Genomic DNA, 25,756 nt, shown 5'->3' with positions numbered 1-25,756 from the left:
GTTATTCTTGTAGCTGGTTGTTCATAGAACAGGAAAGGCATGGGGACTTTGAGAAGGGACGCTCAGACATCCGTACCAGAGGTGGATAACATTTGGTTTTGGGTTTCCCACTGGAGGGAAACAAGCAAAAGCTGTGGACATAATAAACTACAATATGGTTCTTAGGAATAAAGAGAGTTTTAAAAATGAACTTCAAAAAGCTCTAGATTTTTAGGGAAAAATTTGAAGATAGTAGAGGGTCTCCACATACTTGGAGATCTTTTAATTTTACCTTCTGTGCTATGAATGGAACCCAAGGCTTTATGCAAGTTTTTACCACTGGCCTCCACACCGGCTTCCAATTTTTCTTTTATTAATATCCTGATATTAGTATGTTACAGTTATAACCTTTAATTAAATTCCATGCTTTATCAGATTTCCTTAGTTTTTTTTTTTCTTCCTTTTCTTTTTTCAGTACTGGAGATTGAACCCCGGACCTCAAACATGCTAGGCAAGCACTCTACCACTGAGTTACAAGCCAACCATTTTTTGGGGGATAGTACCAGGGATTGAACTCAGGGTCACTCAACCACTGAGCCACATCCCCAGTCCTATTTTGTATTTTATTTAGAGACAGAGTCTCACTGAGCTGCTTAGCGCCTTGCCATTGCTGAGGCTGGCTTTGAATTTGTGATCCTCCTGCCTCAGCCTCTGCAGCCTCTGGGATAACAGGTGTGGCCACAGCGCCTGGCACAACCCAACCATTTATATTTTTATTTTTAAAAATTTTTAATTGTAGATGGACACAATACCTTTATTTTATTTATTTTTTTATGTGGTACTGAGGATCAAACCCAGTGCCACACACATGCTAGGCAAGTGCTCTACCCCTGAGTCACAATCGCAGCCCCTATTTTTTGTTTTGACCCAGGATCTTGCTAAGTTGCCCAGCCTGTCCTTATATTTTCAATCCTCCTATCTTGGCCTCCCAAGTCACCGGACTTAGAGGCATGTGCCACCGTGCCCAGTAAGATTTTCTTTAATATTCTTTTTCTGTCCCAGGATCTCATTCACAGTACCACATTACCTCATCACGTCTCCCTAGGTCCTTTTGGACAGTTTCTTAGACTTTACTTGGTTTGGTGATCTTAACCTGCATGCAAGCAGTATGCATAGCCTGGAGATTCTGGGAGAACTGTCAGATTTTAGAGTGAGGTAGTGATGTGTGCAACTAACTACGCCTCAGTGTCACTTCTGAAATACAGGTGTAGAAATGAGAACTCTGGTGGTGCCAGGGCTTTGGAGTGAGTGGGTGAATAGGGCAAAGCCGGAAAAGAACGTGTTACTGAGCATAACATGCTTGCAGTGCCTACTAACTAGGGGTGTCAGAATGCAGTTGAGGGTCCGGTAGACAGTGACGTCATTGGACAACGCCTGGTTGCTTGCCTAGCCTCTGAATCTTTTGATGCCTCAGCTCCTTGATGTTGTCCTTTGAAGGAGAGAAAGGCCCACTAGATTAATTCCGTAGTTTTCCCGCTAGTTTAGACATACGCGACCCGGGTCGAACGAACTACAATTTCCAGAAGACACTGCGGCGGGAGCCTGTCTCTTGCTGCATTCTCATTGGTTAGTATCTGGTATCCCCAGCCAATAGAAAACGAGTTCCTTCATAGGTGCCAAAATGGCGTTGCCTAAGATCTAGAACTCGATTGTATGGTAGGCTTAAATTTGGGGTGGTAGTGGATGAAATGGAAGTGGGGAATTATAATTTCAGGAGAAGATGGGGAAAAGAGGGCTGTCAGGATTTGGGGTGGTATGGCTGAGGGACACAGCGAGAGCTAAGGGCGTAATGAGACAACCGGAGCTGGGTTAACCCCTTCCTGCCCTCTGTTAGTTTTTGTATCAGCCCCTTTGACACTCTCTTTTTTATTTTTCCATATTTTTTTTACTGGTGCATTATAGTTATACATAACGTGACACCTTCTTTTAGTGCCCCAGTTTAAGGGAGGATGTTCAGGAGGGGAGATCTTGACAGGATCTCTGCCTTGCACCCTTTCTCTTTATTTTCCGTCCGGTTCTTATGCCTTGCTTTATTTTCCCGAATCTCCTTTCTGTTTAACTCTACCTTCCCTGTTCTTGCCCTCAGCACCTCATCCCTTCTCTCTTTCCATTTCTTTTACCTCAGAGCTGGCGACTGTCGGCCTCGCCTCCTCAGAGTGAAGTCATGAAGGTGGTGAACCTGAAGCAAGCCATTTTGCAAGCCTGGAAGGAGCGATGGAGTGACTACCAATGGGCAATCAACATGAAGAAATTCTTTCCCAAAGGAGCCACCTGGGACATTCTCAACCTGGCAGGTCTCAAGTAAAGCGGGAAGGATGGATGGGAGGAATAAACCCCCAAAAGCAACCACTCAGTCTTACTTTGTTATTTCCCTTGCAGAAGCACTTTTGGAGCAGGCCATGATTGGACCTTCCCCTAATCCTCTCATCCTGTCTTATCTGAAGTATGCCATTAGTTCCCAGGTAAACTGCCCCCATCCCCCAAAGAGTGAGGGTTTTAGAGGTAAAACACTTGGAATGCAGTTGTCAGTTTACACATTTTAAGTGAATTTGAATAGAGCACTTTCTGAACTGCACTTTTCTTGCAAACATAATAACTCATTTATCTTGATGAATATTACATTCAGTTTACCAATAAGTGTTTACCAATGCTGCCAGGCATGGTGGCACAAGACTGTAATCCCAGCTGCTCAGGAGGCTGAGGAAGGAGGATCTGGAGTTCAAGGTGAACCTCAACAATGTAGCCAGACCCTAAGCAACTTAGGACCCTGTCTCAAAGTAAAAAGAGCTGGGAATGTAGCTCAGTGGTTCAATCCTAGTACCCCACACCCCGGAAAAAAAAAAAAAAGTGTTTGCAAATGCTTATATTTGCCAGACAGTGCTAACTCCTGGGGACATAACTATAAACGAGCTGATCTCAGTACATAAGGGATGTAGTGGGTAATAACAGATGTTTAATCAATCACAGGATATATTTATGATAAAGAGTATAGGTACTATGAGAGTACACAGAAGGGGTACCAATTTCAGTCTGAGCAATCAGGGAAGGCTTTCTGGAAGAAGTGATGTTTAAGCCATGTTAAACTATTCAGGCTTAAGATCTGAATGTTTGGGGCTGGGGATGTGGCTCAAGTGGTAGCGCGCTCACATGGTATGCGTGCGGCCCAGGTTCGATCCTCAGCACCACATACAAACAAAGATGTTATGTCCGCCGATAACTAAAAATAAAATATTAAAATTAAAAAAAAAAAAAAGATCTGAATGTTTTGTAAGAACCAGGCAGATTAATGAAAGTGTATAAAGCAAAGAGAAAAATGTGTGCAAGGTCTGGGAGGCAGAAATCACATGGTGTTGTTTTTTTTTAAAAAATATTTTTTTAGTTGTAGATGGACACAATATCTTTATTTATTTATATTTATGTGTTGCTGAGTTTTGAACCTAGCACCTCATGCATGCAAGACAAGTGACCTACCACTGAGCTATAACCCCAGTCCCCTCATGGTATTTTTAAGAACTGAAAATAATTTGTTATGGCCAGGGCAGCATTTTTGCTTTCAGGACTCCTTTGTTTTCTTAAAAATTATTATTATTATTTAAATTTTTGTTTTAGTTATAGATGGACACAATATCTTTGTTTCTTTATTTTTATGTGGTGCTGAGGTTTGAATCCAGTGCCTCACATGAGCAATGCAAGTGCTCTGCTACTGAGCCACAACCCCTGCTCTCTTAAAAATTATGACTCTCACAAACCTTTTGTTTATGTGCATCATATCTATTCATATTATCTGATAAATATTTCTTATGTTTCTCAGTTTTTAATTTATGAATTCACTTAAAAGTAAAAAAAAAATTTACATATTTTCCCCCATTACATATTAACATAAATAACATTATGGTGAATAATAACCATATTTTTCAAAACAAAAAATATTAGTAAGGAAAAGGCACTGTTGCCACATGGAGGCACGCCTGGAATTCCAGCGACTCTTAGAAGGCTTAGGTAGGAAGATTGCAAGTTTGGGCCAGCCTCAGTTATTTAGCAAGACCCTATCTCAATAAAAAATACAAAGTTCTGGGAATATAGCTCAGTGGTAGAACACCCCTGGGTATAATCCCCAGTACTATCGGAAAAAAAGAAAAATAAAATGGCATTGTTTTACTTTTTTGCAAATGTAATGTCTAGGTTAAATAGACATGTGTATTCTCAAAACTGCTTCTGAATTCAATTTTTTTTTTTTTTTTTTTTTTTGTGGTACTGCAGATTAAACACAGGGACACTTTACCACTGGCTGCGTACCCAGCCATTTTTATTTTTTATATTATTTTGAGATAGGAGCTCGCTAAGTTCCTAAGGCTGGCCTAGAATTTGCCATTCTCCTGCCTTAGTTTCTTGAGTTGCTAAGATTATAGGTATGTGCCATAATACCTGGATCTACATTCAATTGTCATAATAGGCTATTTTGCTTAAAGCATATGAAGAAAATCTGATTTTACACATTAGATGTTTAATTTGAAAAGAAAAAATATTAATAAGTTTAAAGATAACTGAGGAGGCTGGGGTTGTGGCTCAGCAGTGGAGTGCTCACCTAGCATGTGCGAGGCACTGGATTTGATCCTCAGTACCACATAAAAATAAATAAAGGTGTCCAAATACAACTAAAAAATTTTTACAAATTAAATATATATATATATATATATTATATTATATTATATATTTAAAAAATAAATAAAGATAACTGGATGTTTTTCTTTGATACTGTACTAAAATTTGACAGGTAATCTGAAGCCCTATCAAAGAAGATTTTACATGCTATTAACATTAGAATCCATTGATATCTCTCTCTCTTGCACTTCAAATAGATCTTTTATCCAGGTATGATTTTTGCAAATCACAGATTTGTCATTTGGAAAATATTCATGACTGATTCATATAGATACTCCAATATTGACACATTTAATTAGTGGTAGAGTGCTTGCCTGGCATGCATGAGGCACTGGGTTTGATCCTCAGCACCACATAGAAACAAAATAAATGTATTGTGTCCATCTACAGCTAAAAATATAATAATATAAAATAAATTTTAAAAAAAAAGGTCTGGGGGGCTGGGGATATAGCTCAGTTGGTAGAGTGCTTGCCTCACATGCACAAGGCCCTGGGTTCAATCCCCAGCACCATGGGGGGAAAAAAAGAGGCAGGGCTCAGGATGTGACTCAATGGTTGAGTACTCCTGAGTTCAATCTGTGGTACTAAAAAAAAAAAAAAAAAAAAAAAAAGCCAAGGGAGGAGCTCGGGGAGGAAGAGCTGTTGGCTAGCATCAATCCCAAGTACTGCAAAGGAAAAAAAGAAAAGAGAAGGCAAGGGAAAGGAAGATGGATAAACAAGGAAGTTGATCAGAACAGATCCAGTGGGTTTAACAGCATGAGTTAGTTGATGACTTTAACGAGAAGGTTCACAGAGTGGTCAGAACAGAAGTGATTGGAGTGAGTTGAAGAGCACATGGAAGAGGGTGGGTAGAGACAGTGAGTAGCTAAGTGGAAATGTGGGGTCTGCGGGAAGCTCTTTCAAAAGTAGACGAATCTTGAAAGAGATTATCTAATTAGACCAGAACATTTCACAAAAAAAAAAAAAAAAAAGTAGACGAATCTTGAGATGTGTAAACAGTGTTGAGAAAGGCAAGAAGGAGAAAGAGGCTGAAGAGAGTAAGAAATAAATATACATGAAAGACCTTCATGACCTGTCAAGTGCTATGCAAAATCAGTAATTCGTTCTTCAGAGTCAAGAGGCTCTTTGGTCCAGTGTTGTGCCTGGAGAGGGCACTTAGGAGTAGTTGGGGTGTTGAATATGAAGAAGAGCAGAGAGGATTAGAGAGCAGCTGCAAGGTCAGGCTGGGCGAGCCACGTGTCCAGCTGGCCATGCCACTGTCCTCCAGCCTCGGGGGTTTGTGGTGGTTCAGAGCTAGCATGTTGATGGAATTAATGAGACTGGAATAGGTTAAGTCCTGCTGTGTGAAAGTTTACCACGTGGAAAGTGTTTTCAGGTCTCTGGAGCAGTGTTTTATTAATATACTTAACAAAAATTTGATGAACCTACAGAATTCACAATTTGAAGACCATAAATTAATTTTGTCTAACAACATTCCTCAAAACATGCAGAATTAGGAGTTTCTTTCCTTGTAGTGTGGGGTCTCTTTTACTGGGAACAGCCAGCTCCACCTAGAGGTTGGTATCCAACAAAGTTCAGTTCTTTGCCAAGCTCTTGCTATGGGGACATCAGTTGTAAATAAACAAACACTAGCCTGGAAGGTTATGCTCATTCTGCCCAGGCAGGCTCCCAGCTTCCTGATCACTGTCAAGACACTAGCTTTGGCTTCACAGTATGTCCTGCTGATGGTATTTCTGAACACTGATTGTATTTAAGCCCTCTCTGTGTTTTGCTCCTGTTCAAGAATTCTAGTTAAAGATGTCTGAACAGAGAGCAGTCTGTTTAGGTGATGGATCATTTTTATATGTGGAGGGAAAATGCATACTCAGGTCATTGAAGCTGATGTAGCTTTCTTCTCAAATCTTTGGAGGCTTCTTCTCCTTAAGCGGAGACAGACAACCCAGGAGGTGGGTGATTATTCTGGTAGTTTCTATCATTGCATTCTGCTTGTTAATTTTTTTTTTTTATATTTTTGTGCTAGGGATTGCACTTAACCACTGAGCCAAATTCCCTGTTTTTTTTTATTTTGAGATGAACTTGTTCCAGGGCTAACCTGGAACTTGTGATCCTCCTACCTCAGCCTTCTGAGTCACATGGGTTATAGGTATGCATACCAGATTGTAATTATTTTTTAAACATTTGACAACTTGAGAGATTTTATGTATGGACTAAATTTATTCAGTATAAATTCTTCATCTCAGGCTGGGGTTGTGGCTCAATGGCAGAGCACTTGCCTAGCATGTGTGAGGCTCTGGGTTTAATTCTTAGCACCATGTGTCAATAAATAAATTAAAGGTCCATTGACAACTGAAAAAATATATTAAAAAATTTCCATCTCAATTTTTTTGAGCTGGAGATTGAACCCATGGCTTTGTGTATACTAGGTAAGCATTCAATAAATGAATTCTACCCCTAGCCCCAAGGATAAATTATTTCTTCTGAACTGGGTATCCTCCATTTTATGGTGACGAATAGGTTTTACTTTTTTTTTTTAATTTTTAAATTTGTTTTAATTAGTTATACATGACAGTAGAATACACTTATATACTTCGATATATCATACATAGATGGGATATAATTTCTCATTTTTCTGAGTATACATATTGTAGAATCACATTGGTCATACAGTCACATACATATATAAAGTAATAATGTCTGTTTCATTCTACTATCTTCCTTATGCTCACATCTCCTACCTTCCCCTGAATAGGTTTTACTAACAAATTTATTTTAAGATAAATTTTTTTTCAGAATGTAGCTAATTAATTAATAGAATTCAACTTTTTTTTTGAAAATATTTTTTAAGGGGCTGGGGACGTGGCTCAAGCAGTAGCGCGCTCACCTGGCATGCGTGCAGCCTGGGTTTGATCCTCAGCACCACATACTAACAAAGATGTTGTGTCCGCTGAAAACTAAAATAAATAAATAAATAAATGTTAAAAAAATTAAAAAAAAAAAAGAAAATATTTTTTAATTGTAAATGGATCTTTTATTTAATTTATTTATTTACATGTGGTGCTGAGGTTCGAACCCAGGGCCTCACACATGCCAGGCAAGTGCTCTACCACTGAGCCACAACTCCAGTCTCTAGAATTCAACTTTTTTTTTTTTAACTGTAGTTGGACACAATATCTTTATTTTACTTATTTATTTTTATGTGGTGCTGAGGATGGAACCCAGGGCCTCACACATGTTAGGCGAGTGCTCTACCACTAAGCCACAATCCCAGCCCTAAAATTCAACTATTTAAAGTAATGAAAACTTTGTTAGGAGCAGGCCCGGTGCTAGGTGCTGGAGAAACAGATATAAATTCAATACTCTTCCCAGGTCCTCAGGGAACTTTCTGTTCATGTAGAATTTCCCAAAATGTATTTTGGAAATACTAGGTAAATGAGATCCTTTGGTCAAAAAAATCTGAACAATTTTGCTTGTTTTATCTCCAGCCATCTTAGAAATTCTCATTGTATATGAATATATTATAGTTCTGAGAAGTCCTACAATAAAGAAAGCTCTATGTAAGCTGGCTGTGGTGGTGCACACCTGTAATCCTAGCAACGCAGAGGGCTGAGGCCAATTTTGGCAATTTAGACCCTGTCTCAAAAGTGGTAGGGCTATAGCTCAGTGGAATAGCATTTGCCTAGCATGTACAAGGCTCAGTACTACAAAAAGAAAAGGAAAGAAAAAAGAAAACTATGTATATATGTTTAATCAAGGATTCCCAAATTTATATTACCCAGAAGCTATGTATTAGCCGTGCGTGATGGTGTATGCCTGTAGTCCCAGCAGCTTGGGAGGCTGAGACAGAAGGATTGTGAGTTTAAAGCCAGCCTCAGCAACTGATTGAGGCACTAAACAACTCAGTGAGACCCTGTCTCTAAATAAAAATATAAAAAAGGGCTGGGGATGAGGCTCAATGGTTAAGCACCCCTGGGTTCAATCCCTATTACCAAAAAAAAAAAAAAAGAGCCCTGTGTTTGTGTAATATTTGGGTTTTTTTGGGGGGAGGGATCAAACTCCAGGCCTGTGGATTATAGGCATGTAATCCTGAGCCGCTGGGATTATAGGCATACCCCACTTCACCCAGCCAAAGATACATTTTAATTTATTCTATAAATATCAAGATTGTAGTAGTCAACTAGGCATAGTGGTGCATGCCTGTAATCTCAAAGGTTTGGGAGGCTGAGGCATAAGGATCACAAGTTCAAAGCTAGCTTCATTAACTTAGCAAGGACCTAAGCAACTCAGTGAGACCCTGTCTCAAATTTAAATAGATAATTAAATAAACAAATAAAGGATGGGGATGTGACTCAGTGGTTAAGTGCTCCTGGGTTCAATCCTTGGTACTAAAACAAAAAAACAGATTGAGGTAATCATTGAATAAGAGTGTCCTTATCTTCAAGGAGCTCCTTGATTGTGGGGGCAGCATGTGTAATGATGGTTGTAAGGGAATTACTTGGAACATAGAGGAAAAATTTCAACTTTGGAAGCTCACTCCATATTTCAAAGTGAAGGTAGCCCTTGTTCATCATAGATGTTTGTTTCTGTTTAGTTTCTGCCCAAATAAGATTACTCTTTCCTTTTTCCCTTCTTCCTCTCTCTTTCCCGCTCCTCCTCCTCTTTTTTTATTAGTGGTGCTGGAGATTGAACCTAGGGCCTCATTTATGCTAGGCAAGCATTCTACCACTGAGCTGTACCCTCAACCAAGATCACATTTTTTTTTCCCAGTACCAGGGATTGAATCCAGAGTCTCTACCACTGAGCTTTGCTCTCAGCCCTTTTTATTTTATTTTGAGACAAGGTCTCACTAAGTTGCTGAAGCTAGCCTCAAACTTGATGTCTTTCTGCCTAAGCCTCCTAGGTCACTAGGGGTACAGGTATGCACCACCACGCCCAGCTCAAATTACTCTTCATGATAGAAGTTATAGGAATAGGGCTGGGGGAGTTGTAGCCCAGTGGTAGAATGTATGCTTAGTATACACCAGGTTCTGAATTCAATTCCCAGCACCCCAAAAAATAAAAAAAAGAAGTTATAGGAATAAAATAATATAGCCTTCACTTTTGCTGGTTCTTTTCCTTTTTCTTTTTTTCTTTTTCTTTTTTTTTTTTTTTTTGTGTGTGTGGTGCTAGGGATCAAACCCAGGGCCTTGTGCATGCAAGGCAAGCACTCTACCAACTGAGCTATATCCCTAGCCCTTGCTGGTTCTTTTACTCACTGGTAGTCAGTTAAACCTTGCTTATATGGACAAGTAGCATGTGAACATGAAATATAGCACCTTTGGGTACCCCCAAACTTATCTCTTTTTTGTAGCAGGGATTAAACTCAGGGGCATTCAACCACCAAGCCACATCCCCAGTCCTTTTTTATATTTTACAAGGTCTTGCTGAGTTGCTCAGGGCCTCAACAAGTTGCTGAAGCTATGTTCAATCTTGGAATCCACCTGCCTCAGCCTCTTGAGTCACTGGGATTACAGGCATGCGCCACCACACCTGGCCCTAAACTCATCTCAATGGGCTTATGTTGATGGTATCATTTGCAATGAGTCTGATAGAAGTAGAAATAGGGCAATGTATGGCATTATTATATATTGTTTAATGGGTTGAGGAGGCCTCTTGAAGGGGTCAGAGTCTCAGAGCTGCAGTAACATTAAGCATCATTGTTCCTTTTGAGTAGGAGACTAGTAATCTGAATATTTTCTTTCTTCTTTCCCTCTAGATGGTGTCCTACTCTTCTGTTCTCACAGCTATCAGTAAGGTATGAACATAACCACTCACCAGCCAGGTAGGATACAGGGACCAGAGAGCTATGATAGTGCCAGCAAGGCCCACCTCTTATGACTTGTGAAGCTGGATGCTGCCCTTACCATCAGGAAAGGAGGTCCTGGGAAGTGGGGGCTAGCAAGTAGAAGCCATCTATCTATCTATTTATTTATTTATTTATTGTGGTGCTGGGAATCGAGCCTAGGGCCTTGTGCATGCTAGACAAGCACTCAACTGAGCTATATCCCCAGCTCTAGAAGCCAATTTTTAATATGAGAAGGCTGTTGAATCTGAAACCTGAGATTGGAGGAAAGAAAAGCAGGAGTCCTATTTGTGCCACCTGTTCTATGTGTGAGATCCAGGGGTTGGCTGGGGCATCCTTGAACCTCTCTATTGTTTTTTTCCACAGTTTGATGACTTTTCCCGAGACCTGTGTATTCAGGCTTTGCTGGATATCATGGACATGTTTTGTGACCAACTGAGGTAAGGGCTGGGTGACGAGATTCTCACCCAGCATTCTCTCAAGGTATAGGAGAAGCTCCTAGCATATAGTATGAGATCAACTCTGTGGATTCCCACATTTTTTCTACCCAACTGCTCATCCCCATATTTTCTATTTATTCCCTTAAGTCGAAATGCCTCTTTACTTGGAATAGCTCATTTGAAATCTTGTCTGGTGGAAGGCAGCCGAGTTCGGTGTCTTCCCTAGGACTTTGCTAGCTTTCCAGCTCTCTTCCCTAGTAGGGGAGTGCCAGAGTTCTCTGGGGAACATTGGTGTGGGTCAGATTTCAGCCTCTGGATCAGAGACAGACTTCACATCCTTTCCTGGTAGCTGTCACGGCAAAGCAGAGGAGTGCATTGGGCTGTGCCGAGCCCTTCTCAGCGCCCTCCACTGGCTGCTGCGCTGCACCGCGGCCTCTGCAGAGCGGCTCCAGGAAGGAGTGGAGGCCGGCACTCCAGCCACTGGGGAGAAGCAGCTTGCCATGTGCCTGCAGCGCCTGGAGAATACCCTCAGCAGCACCAAGAATCGGGCCCTGCTGCACATCGCCAAACTAGAGGAGGCCTGTATGTCCCCTGATTACCTGTGCCACTATTCTTGTAGCTGTTCCTTTTAATTGAGAGGGGAGAGGCAGGATGCCATCCCACTTCTTTCCAGGAGGATCTGAAACCATCCCACTTCCTTTTTTCTCTCCCCATAAGCATTGCATACATCCCAGGGACTTGGGCAGGGTGGCACCCGAGCCAATCAACCAACAGGTATTTACTGAGCATTGTCGTCTGCCCAGCACTGTGCCAGGTGCTGGGGGAGGGGGGAGGGGGGCTCCCAAAGGAGCATGTGGCAGGGTCCCTGCCCTCAACAAGCTTACACACTAGTGGGAAGCAAGACTAGTACATCATATGTGCAAAGAAAATTAGAGGACAAGACAACTATACCATCTGTTCTTGTGTGTTTCCATATTACTCATCTTCTGGAAGCAAATAACTCTTGAATTTGAGTATGACCTGAAATGTCCCTTTAAACTCGGTGCCTATCAGGCCTGTGTACCATCCATGTCTTCACTCGAGTTCAGATGCTAAAATGTTGGAACTTTCCAGAGCCTGAGAACAGGAAGATCTGTGGGAGGGAAGCCTCCATCATCCCTGAGAGGTCTTGAGGCCATAGTCTTGCTTAGACTGTGGTGACTCAGGACCACCTAAGGAGCTTTTGTCTTCTGATAAGTGTTAGAGTGGGTGACACCCAGTGTCCTGGGTTGGAGAGCTAAGTTTATTTATTACTTCTCTAAATATGTTTTATTGTCTGGGAATGCAAAGTCCAGAAAGAGAATCTGTGTCAAAATAGGCTATGTTGACAGTTTCTTGCCTACTTTGAACATGTGATAAATGTTTATTGCTGGAAAGTGAATGAATATTTATTTTTAATGGATCTCAGGTCTTGTCTTCTTCCCCCCCCCACCCCATGCTACATGATAGTCAATGGGCTGGTTGGTGCCATTATTCATCATTGGACCCTCTGGAATTGTAACTAGGATAAATGACTTATAACTAAGTGATAAATATGCAGTATAGGCATTTAGGAGAGAGATGGGTGGGTTAGACCAGTTGGGCAGGTTATTAAGGGAACAGAGCCATGAAGAATGTATAACTGAGGCATTTCAGAAGGGGGGAGCCCTGATCATCCAGCCCAGATGAAGGGTGGGTAGTGTGTAGGATCCCAGCTTGCCCAGAGTGGAGTGATGGCCACTACAAGGCTGGCCTTTTGAATTGGCTGCTTCTGACCCAATTTGTGGTCACTTCTGTCTTTGTGCTGCTGAATTCTAGCCTCCCTCACTTCTCTCTCTCACTGCCTACATGTGCCTGCCAGTCAGTGAAGTCAGTTGTGTAGGCCCTGGAAGTCAGGCCCTCGGGAATGGCTTTAAGGGGCTCTGGCCTTTGATGCTCACTCCCTTCTAGTGCATGCTGCCCTCATGGCCCAGACCTCTGTGTCGTCCTCAGGGGAAGCCTCCCTGTGCGGTTTCCTGGGCCCAGGGAGTGCCACGATTGAGGAGATTGGGGCCAGGCTCTGCTTCTCCTTTGTTTCCCATCATGGCTCTGCATTTCTTTCTCTCTGCCAGCCTCCTGGACTGCCATTGAGCATTCGCTCTTGAAGCTTGGGGAGATCCTGGCCAATCTCAGCAACCCCCAGCTCCGGAGCCAGGCTGAACAGTGTGGCACACTCATTAGGAGGTACCCAGCTTCCAGGGTGAAGGTGGTGAAGGGAGAGAGAGGAAATGCCCTGGGGTGTCAAGGGAAGATGTGGTACCTACTCTGTCCTCTCGCTCTTACCGTCAGTCCCCAACACTGCCCTGTGTCTGTTCTCTTCAGCATCCCCACCATGCTATCTGTGCACTCAGAGCAGCTGCACAAGACTGGCTTTCCCACTGTGCACGCAGTGGTCTTGCTCGAGGGCACCATGAACCTGACCGGTGAGACGCAGCCCATGGTGGAGCAGCTGATGATGGTGAAGCGCATGCAGGTGGGAAGGGCCGAGTGGCTCTCCTTTCCCTAAGGGGGGCTGGCCATTTGGGGAAGAGGGAGGATTCTTCTGGTACTTCTTGGGAGGAATAGGTTTTCTTTTGGTCCCTGATACTAAGTGGATGACAGTCCTGTCATTTAACATTAGGTCCCTAGTCCTAATGTTGACCCAACCTGGTCCCCAGAGCCTGCAGAAGGATGAAGGGGAACAGGGCACTCTCTTATACTCCACCCTTGGATCTTCCTATAGCATATCCCCACCCCGCTTTTTGTCCTGGAGATCTGGAAAGCCTGCTTTGTGGGGCTTATTGAGTCTCCTGAGGGCACGGAGGAGCTCAAGTGGACGGCTTTCACCTACCTCAAGGTACCTGGGACATGCGAGCAACAGAGAGCCCATCTAGGGATAGTTCTTAGGAGAAGCAGTGAAATGCTGGACATGTGCCTTCTGCTGGCATCAGACCCTGCCTGCTAAGTCCCCAGCACAAGTTCCAATTGATTATTTCCTCTGAAAGTCTTTTTAGCCCACTTGACAGGGCTCTGTTGTTTCTTGCCACAAGGTGCTGTTTAGTTTGTCATTGGTCATGTTGGTGCAGGGCAGCTGAGGGAGTCAGAGAAAGTGGTCCTGGTCCCCCTTGAAGCTTGGGTTCCACTTTTGCAAATGACATTTTTTTGTTGAATCAGCATAAGTGAGAGGTCACCAGGTCTTTTTAGGTGAGGGGAATCAGGTGCTTGGGTGCCCATGGACTTTAAGATTGGTCTTTAATAAGAATGCTTTCATTTCCAGGGCAGTAATGTTCCTGTTACTGTGTCCAGGGCAGGGAATGGGGGGCCTTCAGTGGCGGGTGAAAGAGAAAAGAAATTGAAATTCCTGTTTTTTCTCCTACCTCACTCCCTAGATTCCACAGGTTTTGGTGAAGTTGAAGAAATACTGTCATGGGGACAAGGTGAGTTGGAGAAATGAGATGGCAGGATGGGAGCAGCTAAGGGTATTTCTTCCCTTGAGAAACAAGGGCAAGAAGAGGTCCCTCAGACCCTGGCTGAGCAGCAGAGTGTGTGTGCTGGGGGGCGGGGGGGTGGGGGAGGCTAGAATTCCATGGATGTGCTTGAGCACCTGGGAGCATCCTTGGATGCACTCCTGGGCTTCTGATAGGACACATCTCAGTTTGGACCCTCCACAGGCAAGGTTGCCCATGATGGTTGGGCAAGAGTGGACACGTGGGAGCAGTGATGCCTCCAACATTTCCCCACCCAGCTGCTGGGGCATAGTGGTGGGTGCAGCCTATTTGAGGCTCCTGTACCCAGCATGTTATCCTTGTGAGTCTACACCATAGGCTTCAGGAGGCATGGAGGACCCAAAATCCAGGGGAAGTTGCTGACTCTTTGCAGGACTTCACTGAGGATGTCAACTGTGCTTTTGAGTTCCTGCTGAAGCTCACACCCTTGCTGGACAAAGCTGACCAGCGCTGCAAGTATGAACTCCCCTACTTACCTCTATGCTACTAGAAGATGTCTGGGCCCTTCCCCTGCTCTCTATGTCAGAAGAATTTCAAGGGATCCTGTCTCCTTGTTGGTGACACAATGTTGTCAAGTATCCACAGTCATTCTGCCTGCCTTCGGGCACTCCAAATTGTCTTCATCCTGAAGGAGGGAGGAGACAGGGCAGGAACCCATTGTTCCCATTCCTCAAAAGCCCTAGCTCTGTGCCCACTTCCCTCATCCTGTTTTCCCTCACAGCTGTGACTGTACAAACTTCCTCCTCCAAGAATGTAACAAGCAGGGCCTTCTGTCTGAAGCTAATTTCGCCAACCTTGTAGCCAAGCGGTAAGTGCAAGTCCATTTGGGCTGCCTCAAGAGCCCCGTGACATCCCTCTGTCATGTCAGACTGGCTGCTGGTACCTTTCCCTCTTCTGTTTGAACTCTGGGTTGCAAGTGACTGGCACCATACCTTGTAACACAGGAAACCAGGGGGGAAAGAAGATGCTGACTTCAGACCGGAGTTTTACACTATTCTTTGCTGTTCTTTAACTCACCCTCTTTTGTGACCAAAGAAAAAAATTCAAATTTTCAAACAAATCTTAAATTAACTTTCAAAATAAATGTAATGACTCATGACAAATTGAAGTGATTCCAGTATCGAACACCTTTTCATAAACTTCATCCCAACACCAAAGTTTTTTTTTTTTCCCCTTTTGGTGGTGCTGAAAAGAGAACCTAGGACCTTGTGCATACAAGGCAAACACTGTACCACTGAGCTACATCCCAGCCCCCCAGAATTTCTGTATGCTTCCCACCACCTCTGTGCCTCTGCTTCTGGGGTTGGACTAGGGAGTAGGGAGCGTTTGAAAAATTTCTCTTGGTTCCTGTCCCCTTCTCTTGCCAACTGGTCATGGCCATAGCTCAGCAGATCGGGAACATGCACCCCAGCAAAAGTCATCAGAAAATGCCAACATCCAGCCTAATCCCGGGCTCATCCTCCGTGCAGAGCCTACTGTCACAAACATTCTCAAGGTGAGTGCATCCTTTCCTTGCCACCAGGATCTTCCCTTTCTTTTTTTTTGTACCAGGGATTGAACTCAGAGGCACTTGACCACTGAGCCACATCCCCAGCCCTACTTTTGTATTTTATTTAGAGACAGCTTCTCACTGAGTTGCTTAGTGTCTCACTTTTGCTGAGGCTGGCTTTGAACTCACGATCCTCCTGCCTCAGCCTCCTGAGCTGCTGGGATTACAGGCGTGTGCCACTGTGCCCAGCAGTCTTCCCTTTCTTCCTTCTGGTTTTCCTCTATGTCCAGATAAATAAACAGGGCTCATAGATCTCTCTCATCTGGATTCCAGTCATAGTTACTTTAGAAGCAGAGAAAGGGGGAAGGCAAGGGCAGCTACCACTATAAGCTTCATGTGTAGGTGTTTCAGAGATGCCATCTCACAAGGACACAGTAGCCAGGTGTAGTGGTGCAGGCCTGGGATCCCAGTGACTTGGGAGGCTGAGGCAGTAGGATTGCAAGTTCAAGGCCAGTCTCAGCAACTTAGTAGGACCCACTCAAAATAAAAAAATAGAAGGAAATGAGAAAGTAGCTCATTGGTAAAACAACTCTGGGTTCAATCTCTAGAACTGTGGGGGGGGAAAGGACACAATAGCCAAGCTTCCTATCCCCACTACCATCATGACAGTATGGTTGAGAGGGATGGATTATAGAGCAGTGTTTAGATTTTGGGAATGGTTTCCAGGTTGGAGGCAGAACGACAGATTAAATTGCAGAGGTGGTATGCTAGCTGCTAGAGACGTGAAGAGAGGAAATATGCCTGGCTGTGTCTGGGTTGGGTGGGGATCTTCAATGTTCTTCAGGACTTGACTTCCTGTCCTGTCCCCAGACGATGGATGCAGACCATTCCAAGTCCCCAGAGGGGCTGCTGGGGGTCCTGGGACACATGCTGTCTGGGAAGAGCCTGGACTTGTTGCTGGCTGCTGCTGCTGCCACTGGGAAGCTTAAATCGTTTGCCCGGAAATTCATCAAGTGAGAATGACTGAGCCCTTGACCTTGGAGGGGAGGACATTCTAAAGGGAGGAGGTGGCAGAGTAGGAGTTGGGCACCAGGGTCTGGGTCTACCTTGAGATGCACAGGCCAGGCCAGGGCAACCCAGCCAGAGGCCTTGACAGAGGAGCCAGTTCTCTTGACTCGAAGAGGTCTTTTCCTTTCCCAGTTATTAATAAGGAACTTCATATTTCTGTTGCCTTTTTTAATTTTCCTGGAACTTGACATATAGAACATTGTTCCATCAATGAGCTATTTTCTAGGCCTAAAAACTCTTTTAATAATAGAAAAAAAATTTTTTCCTGGTATAATGATGTTCATTTTAAGCTTAGCCTGTAGTTTATATTCTAGTGACTGCCCCTCCGAGCCCTGCGGCCCTCAGTTCCTGGCTGTTGCTTAACTCTTACCCTGTCCATTTCTTCCACAGTTTGAATGAGTTCACCACCCATGGCAGTGGAGAGAGCAGTAAGTCAACTTTGCAAGACCTCAGTGGCAGTAGGGAGGGTGCAGAGAGAGGGGCTGCCTTTGCTTCTTCTGGGGCAGCTGGGTTTCCTCCTCTGAGCCATGACTGACTAAAGCTTTGGGAGCCTTGAGTGAAGGAGATGCTGGGAATGGGATCTTCTAATGCCATCCTTTTGCTTTTCTCCCACCTGCTCCCTTTGTGATTTGTTTGTGTATTGGAGGATACACAAGGATTCCAAGGAAGGGATGATGTTCTAATTGAGACTCAAGAAAAGGATTCTGAGCCTCAGAGCTTTGAAGGAACCATATGGTCCCTGACCTTCCTTAAGACAAATCCTGGGCTAGTGATGTGGCTCAGTGGGAGAGTGTGTGCCTAGCATGTACAAGACCCTAGGTTTGGTCCCTAGCTCCACTAAAAGAAAAAAAAAAAAAAAAAGCAACAACAAAAAGACAAATTCTGTTCTCATGATCCAGACACAGGCCTTGGGTCTTCACCCTGGGCTGAGGGGCTGGCCTTCTTCTCCCTTCCACAGCCAAAACAGCCTCAGTTCGTGCCTTGCTCTTTGATATCTCCTTCCTCATGTTGTGCCATGTGGCCCAGACCTATGGCTCAGAGGTGAGTGAAAGGACTACAGGTGGGGTTAGGGAATGACAAGTAGGCAGGGCAAAGATGAAGCAACCAATCAATATCTTCCCCTCACCCCGTAAGTCTTCCAAGCCATTATTTTGGGGGTTTTGTTTTTTTGTTTGCCATTGGTCAGAATTTTTATTCTGATTCAACTAATTGACGCTATAGCTTCTTTAACATTATTTTTGTTAAAACATGGAAAATACACTTGTATTTTCTTGGGAAAATTCTTTGGACTCTTAGGGCCTTAATTTATGTGTGAGGTAGAAGTGTTATTCTGGATTACATTGCATTTTCTTTTTAAAATTTTTATTGGTGCATTATAATTATTCATTGTTATGTGGGATTCATTGTTATGTATTTGTACATACACACAGCATAACAATATAATTGGTCAATTTGTTCCTCACCAAGCCAGTTGGTGTTGCTGGACTCAGAAATCAGGTGTCTACCCCTGGGGGAAGTCAATAGATGCCCCTAGTCATACCTCACATACTTTAGTGCCACAGCCACACCAACCACTAGGTGGCAGCATAGGCCCTGTCTGCATCCCTTGAGACCAGTTCTTCAGGCTGGGAAGGAAATAGCAGGGGGCAGGAAACAGAAATTAAATCCCAGGCTCACCCTACTCACTTAACTAGGGTCTCTCCTTTCACTCTTGCCCAGGTGATTCTGTCAGAGTCAAGCACAGGAGCAGAGGTACCCTTCTTTGAGACCTGGATGCAGACCTGCATGCCGGAGGAGGGCAAGATCCTGAACCCTGACCACCCCTGCTTCCGGCCCGACTCCACCAAAGTGGAATCCTTGGTGGCCCTGCTCAACAACTCCTCAGAGATGAAGCTGGTGTTAGTGGTTTGGGTGCCTGCTCTAAGGGCAGTGGTGGAATAGAGCCAAGACCCTTTCTCCTAAGCCCTTCCTTACTCCCCTGTGGTGATTTTTCTCTTACTGCCAACTCTTTGTAGGCAGATGAAGTGGCACGAAGCTTGTCTGAGCATTTCGGCGGCCATCTTGGAAATCCTCAATGCCTGGGAGAATGGAGTACTAGCCTTCGAGTCCATCCAGGTAGCCCCATCTTTCTAGCAGTTTTTCTTTTCCCTGAGACCCAGAGTCAGACATTGATAGCTTGTTTTGTTTCCTAAGAACAAGAAGATCTTTAATCTGGAGTTCATGTTTTGCCATCAGTCTTCCCTAGAATGGTAGTCTTAGCCACTTCCTCACTCAGGTAGCTCTGGGAAAGTCAGACTTGTGGTAGAAAGAGGTGTGGATTGTGGCCTAAGACTATACCTGCTGCACTCAGCTGCCCACTGAGGCTGGGGAAATGATGGCAGGGCAGGGGAGAGAGCGATTCCAGTCACCCTTTTCCCCTCCTCTTAGAAAATCACTGATAATATCAAGGGAAAGGTATGTAGTCTGGCCGTGTGTGCTGTGGCTTGGCTGGTGGCCCATGTCCGGATGCTGGGGCTGGACGAGCGTGAGAAGTCACTGCAGATGATCCGCCAGCTGGCAGGGCCACTGTATAGTGAGAACACCCTGCAGTTCTACAATGAGAGGTCAGTAAACTGTCCCTGCCCTTCTCATACCCTGCAGGTATGTCGTGATAAGTCAGCACCTCCAGTAACGGACATCCTTCTCTCACCATCCCAAACATGACACTCATTCCTGCCCTCACTGGCCTCCATTCTCACTCAGGTCCTTCCATCCAAGTACTAGCCAGCCTGGCCCCATTTAGCTTCAGAGATCAGGAACATTCAGGGTAGTATGGCTGTAGACTTGCTCACATTCTGCTTCCCTCCCCCGCCCCCGCTCCCCCCCAATTCTTTTTTTTTTTTTAAGTCAATGATATTTTTTTAAAAATATTTTTTAGTCATTGATGGACCTTTATTTAATTTATTTATTTGTATGTGGTGCTGAGAATTGAACCCAGGGCCTCACATGTGCCAGGCAAGCACTCTACCTCTGAGCCGCCACTCCAGCCCCCCCCCCCCCAATTCTTATTCAAACATTTATTTAGCTGGCTCAGCAAACATTGAATGTGTATTTCTATGCCAGGAGTGTTTTAATCCAGCATCTCTGTGTACCAGAAATGGAGACCCCAAACAGCTACGATTCAGATCCTCAAAGGGCTCAAGTTCTAGAGAACTAACTGAGCAGAAAAGCAAAGGGCTTATCTGGCTGTGTCGCTCTCGAGGAACTATGAGCCATCTGTGGATTTGACAGCCTTCCCCGACCGATCTTTGTGACATTTATTTCATGTCCTGTCTCTTGCATGACCTCTCTGGTGACCTCTGCTGTGTTGAACTCAGTGATTCTAGTTCATGTAGTCACCAATAAGTTGTTTAGTTGGCTTTTTTTTTTTTTTTTTAACTGTGACAAGAAGCACATGACAGGAAATTTAATTTTAACCAAGTTTAAGACTACAGTTCAGGGCTGGGACTGGGGCTCAGTGGCAGAGCACTTTCTTCACACATGTGAGGCACTATGTTCGATTCTCAGAACCACATAAAAATAAGTAGACAAAATAAAGACATTCTGTTCATGTGTAACTAAAAAAGTATTTTTAAAAAAAGTACAGTTCAGTAGTGTTAACTCTGTGCACATTATTGTGCAACAGATTCCAGAACATTTTTTATCTTGCAAATCTGAAACTCTGTACACTAAACAACAACTTCCCTCCCCCAGTTCCTGCAGCCACCATTCTACTTTCTGTCTATGAATTTGATGACTTTAGATACCTCATATCTGGAGTTAGGCAATATTTACCCTTTCGCAACTAATTTATTTCACGAAGCATAAGTTCCTCAAAATTCATCCATGTTGTAGCATATGACAGGATCTCCTTCCTTTTTAAGGATGAGTAATATCCTATTGTACGTGATATACTGCATCTTGGTCACCCATTTATCCCTCTGTGGACACTTGGGTTGCTTCCGTTTCTTGCGGCTGTGAATGTGTGTTGAGTGACAATTCACAAGACAGCTGTAGAGGATATTTTAGGAGATATAGCTGAAGTGAGGTTCCAGGGGCTCTGTGAAGTCACACCTGCTTTCCTTTGCTCCTTTCTTTTTTCCTTTCTTCCCTCATTTTCCCTCAACAAGTCATGTAATATTTGCTGTGCCGTCACCCATCCTAAGCACCTTAAGACCTTTTGGGTAAAGAACAGGGAGAATCTGTGGCTCCGTTGTATGGGTGAAAAAAGTGGCTCTGAAAGCTGAAAGTGATAGAACCTTCCCGGAGCCACACAGCGTTCTCAGAACAGTCAGTGCTCAGACCCCGGTCTGTACGTACAGCTCAAGTTTCTCATGACAGGATTCTAGATAGACGTATGTACTTGCCCAGCTATCCAGGGCCGGGAAGATTCCTGTGGGGCAGGCGTTGGGCCCTCTCCTGGAAGTGACAGTTTACTTTGGGAAGAGGCCAAGGCTGGGTGGGGACCCCCCCACCAAGCACTCAGCCCAGGGGGAAGTGATTGTATTTATTTATTCCAGAGAGTTGGCAAGATCCAGACCTGGGGGATGGGGACTTTTGAAGAGGGAGAAGGCAGAGAAAATATAAATATATTGCTAGATCCATCTATAGATCCAGCTCTTGCCTGGTACCTTTACTAGGCTTTGTGCCCAGCAGGTGAAAGCCCAGCCAGTTCCATGGCTATGGGGTTGTCTCTTCCACTAGCACAGAGTGGCATTAATTCCCTCAACCCAAGTCTGGCCTGCATATTCTTCCCTGGCCCCTGCAGAGTGGTGATTATGAACTCAATCCTGGAGCACATGTGTGCTGATGTGCTACAGCAGACAGCCACTCAGATCAAGTTCCCATCCACGGGGGTGGACACAATGCCCTACTGGAACCTGCTGCCCCCCAAGCGGCCCATCAAGGAGGTGTTAACAGACATCTTTGCCAAGGTGCTGGAAAAGGGCTGGGTGGACAGCCGCTCCATCCACATCTTCGACACCCTGCTGCACATGGGAGGTGTTTACTGGTTCTGCAACAACCTGATTAAGGTACTTGGGCTGGGTGGGTGTGGGCTGGGGTGGGCAGGTGTCCAGCCCGGCTGGCTAGGATTCTCTTAAAGATGCTGCTGTGAGCTGGGCAGCCTCCTGGGAATACTGAGTATGGGATGGGGGTGGGGGAATAAAGCACTCTGGCCCCCGTACCTGCCCAGAGAGCCCACAGGAGTGGTAGGGGTGTTGAGTGCCAGAGTCGGGCCTTCAGCTCCTCAGCAGCCCGGCTCACCTGCCCATCAGGAGCTGTTGAAGGAGACTCGGAAGGAGCACACGCTGCGGGCAGTGGAGCTGCTCTATTCCATCTTCTGTCTGGACATGCAGCAAGTGACCCTCGTCCTGCTGGGCCACATCCTGCCTGGCCTGCTCACCGACTCCTCCAAGTGGCACAGCCTCATGGATCCCCCCGGCACTGCACTGGCGAAGTAGGATTCTCTTCAGAGCCTGCCTGGCTCCCACACGTGGGCCTCCAGCCCCTGCCGCCCAAAGTTAGGCACCCCAACCTGTACCGCCTTGGGAGCTTGGCTGTGGGCATATCCTGTGAGGTGGGGCTTGATCAGTGTGGACACAGGTACCTTGTTCTGGTTCCCACTAACTGTACCTCCTTTTCCTGGAACCCTTTGCCAGACTAGCTGTATGGTGTGCCCTGAGTTCCTACTCCTCCCACAAGGGACAGGCATCCTCCCGCCAAAAGAAGAGACACCGGGAAGACATTGAGGTAGAGGCTTCTCTGCTCACTTATTAATGTCTCTATTCACCTTTTCTGAGTGTTTGCTGGTAAAAGAGGCCTCCTCGGGAAGTAGGGTCAGAAACATGGGCACTGCCCTCGCCTCAGCTGGTTGGACCTGGTCAGTCAAGATCTGGAGAGGTGGCTTGTGTGGACCCCCAGCTGCCCTTGGCCGAGGTCCTATCTGCTCACTGGGTCTGTGGAGGGGTGAGGCAAGGGACCAGCATGCTGGCAATGCTGATACTGTGGGCTCAGACTTGAGTTCCAGTCCTCTTTGCTGGTGGCTGGAACTTTGAGGACTGGGGGTAAGTGTTAGTGACTTTCCTGCTCTCCAGGATTACATCAGCCTCTTTCCCTTGGACGACATGCAGCCATCAAAGCTGATGCGACTGCTGAGCTCCAATGAGGACAACGCCAACATCCTCTCCAGTCCCAGTGAGTGTGTGGGAGGGCTGCATGGGTCCCTCTTTGCCTGGGCACTCACTCTTCCCTGGGGAAGCTGCTCCGCTTGATCCCTGCCTTGGGCCTCAGCCCTGCACCTCAGCTACAGCCTTGGTCACCAGTCTGTGCTGGCTGGTCAGAGGGTGTGGCAGGGGCTTGTGTCATTTTGTTCCCTAGGGGATGCTCCCTTGCTTACCCTTAGAGATAAGGTCACTGTTCTCTGTCCCTAAAGAAGCTCTTCTGCAGGCTGGGGATATAGCTCAGTTGGTAGAGTGCTTGCCTCGAATGCACGAGGTCCTGGGTTCAATCCCAGCACTATAAATAAATAAATAAATAAATAAATAAATAAATAAATAAATAAGGAGCTCTTCTGCCCAGGTCCTCCCAGCCCCACAGCTACCCCTCCCGAACCTCCTCAGCACGGGCTTAAGGGGTGACCCTGCATTAAGGGAGTTCACTACCTCGGCACAGCCTGTGCCATTGACTCACCAGCTGTGGCCTTCCTTCCTTCCCCCCGAAACTTGCCCTGTGGCCTGGAGCAGGCCCAGGCTGAGACTTGAGGCTAATTCCCGCTCCTCCTGCCCTCTCCATCCTGCTTCCTTGGATGTCATTACCTTCTCACTGTCCTCTCCTCATTGCCAGGCTTCCTGCCAGAGGCGGCTTCGGCGGTGTTTAATTTCTCCTATTTTCAGAGGTTGTAGAAGTTTCTTTGGGGCCTTTCAGAGACTAGGGAACCAACCACATGCTTGAAAGATGCTGGGTCTGCCACCTGTAAACCTGTGACCTATAGCTGGTTACTTTGCAAATCTGAGTCTCAGTTTTCCCATTTGTAAAGTGGGCGTTGAGAGCGTTAAGCCACGTACTCCATGAGAAGTGCCAAGGTTGGCCCTGGTGGTGCTTGTTAGTTCTTCTCACTCATCTCCTGTATTTGGGGCCCTACTGTGACTCTTTTTTTTTTTTTTTTTTTAATTTTTTTTTTAAGAGAGAGAGAGAATTTTTTAATATTTATTTTTCAGTTTTTGGCGGACACAACATCTTTGTTTGTATGTGGTGCTGAGGATCGAAGCCGGACCGCACGCATGCCAGGCAAGCGCGCTACCGCTTGAGCCACATCCCCAGCCCCCCTACTGTGACTCTTGATCCAAAGATCTTCTCTTAACACAGCACACACCAAATACCTCCTGTGGGTGGACAGGTGAGGACTAGCCTTGGGAGAGTCAGTTTTTGAGTGCATTGCCCCCTCTGCCCTGTCCCACAGCTGACCGGTCCATGAACAGCTCCCTCTCAGCCTCTCAGCTCCACACAGTCAACATGAGGGACCCTCTGAACCGAGTCCTGGGTGAGTCTTCTCAACTGCGTCTGAATCTGGGGGCTGAGCTGGAAGGAGTCCCCTTTCCTCAGGGGAAGCCAGCAGGCCTTGTCGTGGAAGGGGTCCTCCTAGTACCCCCTCACTGCCCTCCACCGCATGTCCCCACCCCTCCCCTCCATCTCTCCTGTCTCCCCGGCTCCCATTTGCCCCCTTCTCCTCTCTGTTTTCCTCTTTGCTTTTTCTCTCTGATATCCCCATCCGGAGCACTTCCGGCACTTCTTTGTCTTCCTTTCTCAGTCCCGTCTTCCCCCTGAGTCTGACCTGTTCTCAGATCCTCCCATGAATTCTCTGTTCTCCCCCTCCGCACAGCCAACCTGTTTCTGCTCATTTCCTCCATCCTGGGCTCCCGCACCGCGGGCCCCCACACCCAGTTTGTGCAGTGGTTCATGGAGGAGTGCGTGGACTGCCTGGAGCAGGGCAGTCGGGGCAGCATCCTGCAGTTCATGCCCTTCACCACTGTGAGTACCACGTCTAGATGAGGAGGGTGGCAAGCCTTAGGGGTAGCGGTTCACAGAAGGAAGGGACTCCTTCCTCCTGGGACATCACACCTGCCTGAACTACCCAGTGAGCAGCCGTTTATCCATCTTTCTTTGCAGGTTTCAGAACTGGTGAAGGTGTCAGCCATGTCCAGCCCCAAGGTGGTTCTGGCCATCACAGACCTCAGCCTTCCTCTGGGCCGCCAGGTGGCTGCCAAAGCCATTGCTGCTCTCTGAGGGACTTAGAGGAGCCACAGTGAGTGGCTAGGTTCCAGCCCAAGAGCGTTAGATGGGAACATTTGTTGCTCAAATCCACATGATCTGAGAACCCTTTGTCAGTTTCCAGATTTTTGTTCTTCTCTGGACTTTCACAGTTTCTTTTGTGATTTCCTCTCCCTTATGCTAATGCCTGAAGAGCGTGAGCAGCCTGGATCTTCAGCCTTTGGTGTCCCCCACATACCAGAAGTACACTTAGCCCTGAGGAACTTTACAGATTCGTATATGTATATAAATATATTTTTGTAGTAACTGAGGGAAAGCTCACTTGTAAATAAAAGTCCTTACGGGTCCTTTGTGCCTCTAGTACCTGTGTTGCCTGGATCAGGATGGGGAC

General features: G+C 45.6%; 1 protein-coding gene and 1 non-coding gene across 8 annotated transcripts; both read left to right on the top strand.

Moving 5' to 3' along the window:
• The first annotated feature begins 1,653 nt into the window (after positions 1–1,653).
• Med24 (mediator complex subunit 24) lies at positions 1,654–25,725 on the top strand. Of its 7 annotated transcripts, none has more exons than XM_071602896.1 (27): positions 1,654–1,695; positions 2,165–2,333; positions 2,419–2,501; positions 10,454–10,492; positions 10,907–10,980; positions 11,330–11,562; positions 11,698–11,754; positions 13,110–13,221; positions 13,360–13,510; positions 13,760–13,873; positions 14,406–14,453; positions 14,896–14,978; positions 15,244–15,330; positions 15,906–16,017; positions 16,882–17,024; positions 17,470–17,507; positions 18,038–18,120; positions 18,799–18,977; positions 19,095–19,194; positions 19,507–19,682; positions 21,866–22,130; positions 22,374–22,555; positions 22,758–22,848; positions 23,193–23,292; positions 24,557–24,637; positions 24,977–25,125; positions 25,264–25,725. In XM_071602896.1, the coding sequence occupies exons 1-27, from the start codon at positions 1,693–1,695 to the stop codon at positions 25,378–25,380; spliced, it is 3,069 nt and encodes a 1,022-aa protein (XP_071458997.1). In that variant the 5' UTR covers positions 1,654–1,692; the 3' UTR covers positions 25,381–25,725. The 7 variants fall into 7 exon arrangements, 6 of the variants coding, with proteins under 6 accessions (XP_071458997.1, XP_071458998.1, XP_071459001.1 ...); XM_071602898.1 differs by having other exon boundaries at positions 1,679–1,695; positions 2,195–2,329; XM_071602897.1 differs by lacking the exon at positions 11,698–11,754.
• On the top strand, positions 17,735–17,838 carry LOC114081698 (small nucleolar RNA SNORD124). The gene has a single exon (XR_003580843.1). It is a non-coding gene; the product is annotated as a small nucleolar RNA SNORD124 (small nucleolar RNA).
• Positions 25,726–25,756: the final 31 nt, after the last annotated feature.

Source organism: Marmota flaviventris, chromosome 17 (genome assembly GCF_047511675.1).
Source record: "Marmota flaviventris isolate mMarFla1 chromosome 17, mMarFla1.hap1, whole genome shotgun sequence".
Lineage (NCBI taxonomy): Eukaryota > Metazoa > Chordata > Mammalia > Rodentia > Sciuridae > Marmota > Marmota flaviventris.
This window is presented reverse-complemented; position numbering and strand designations above follow the sequence as displayed.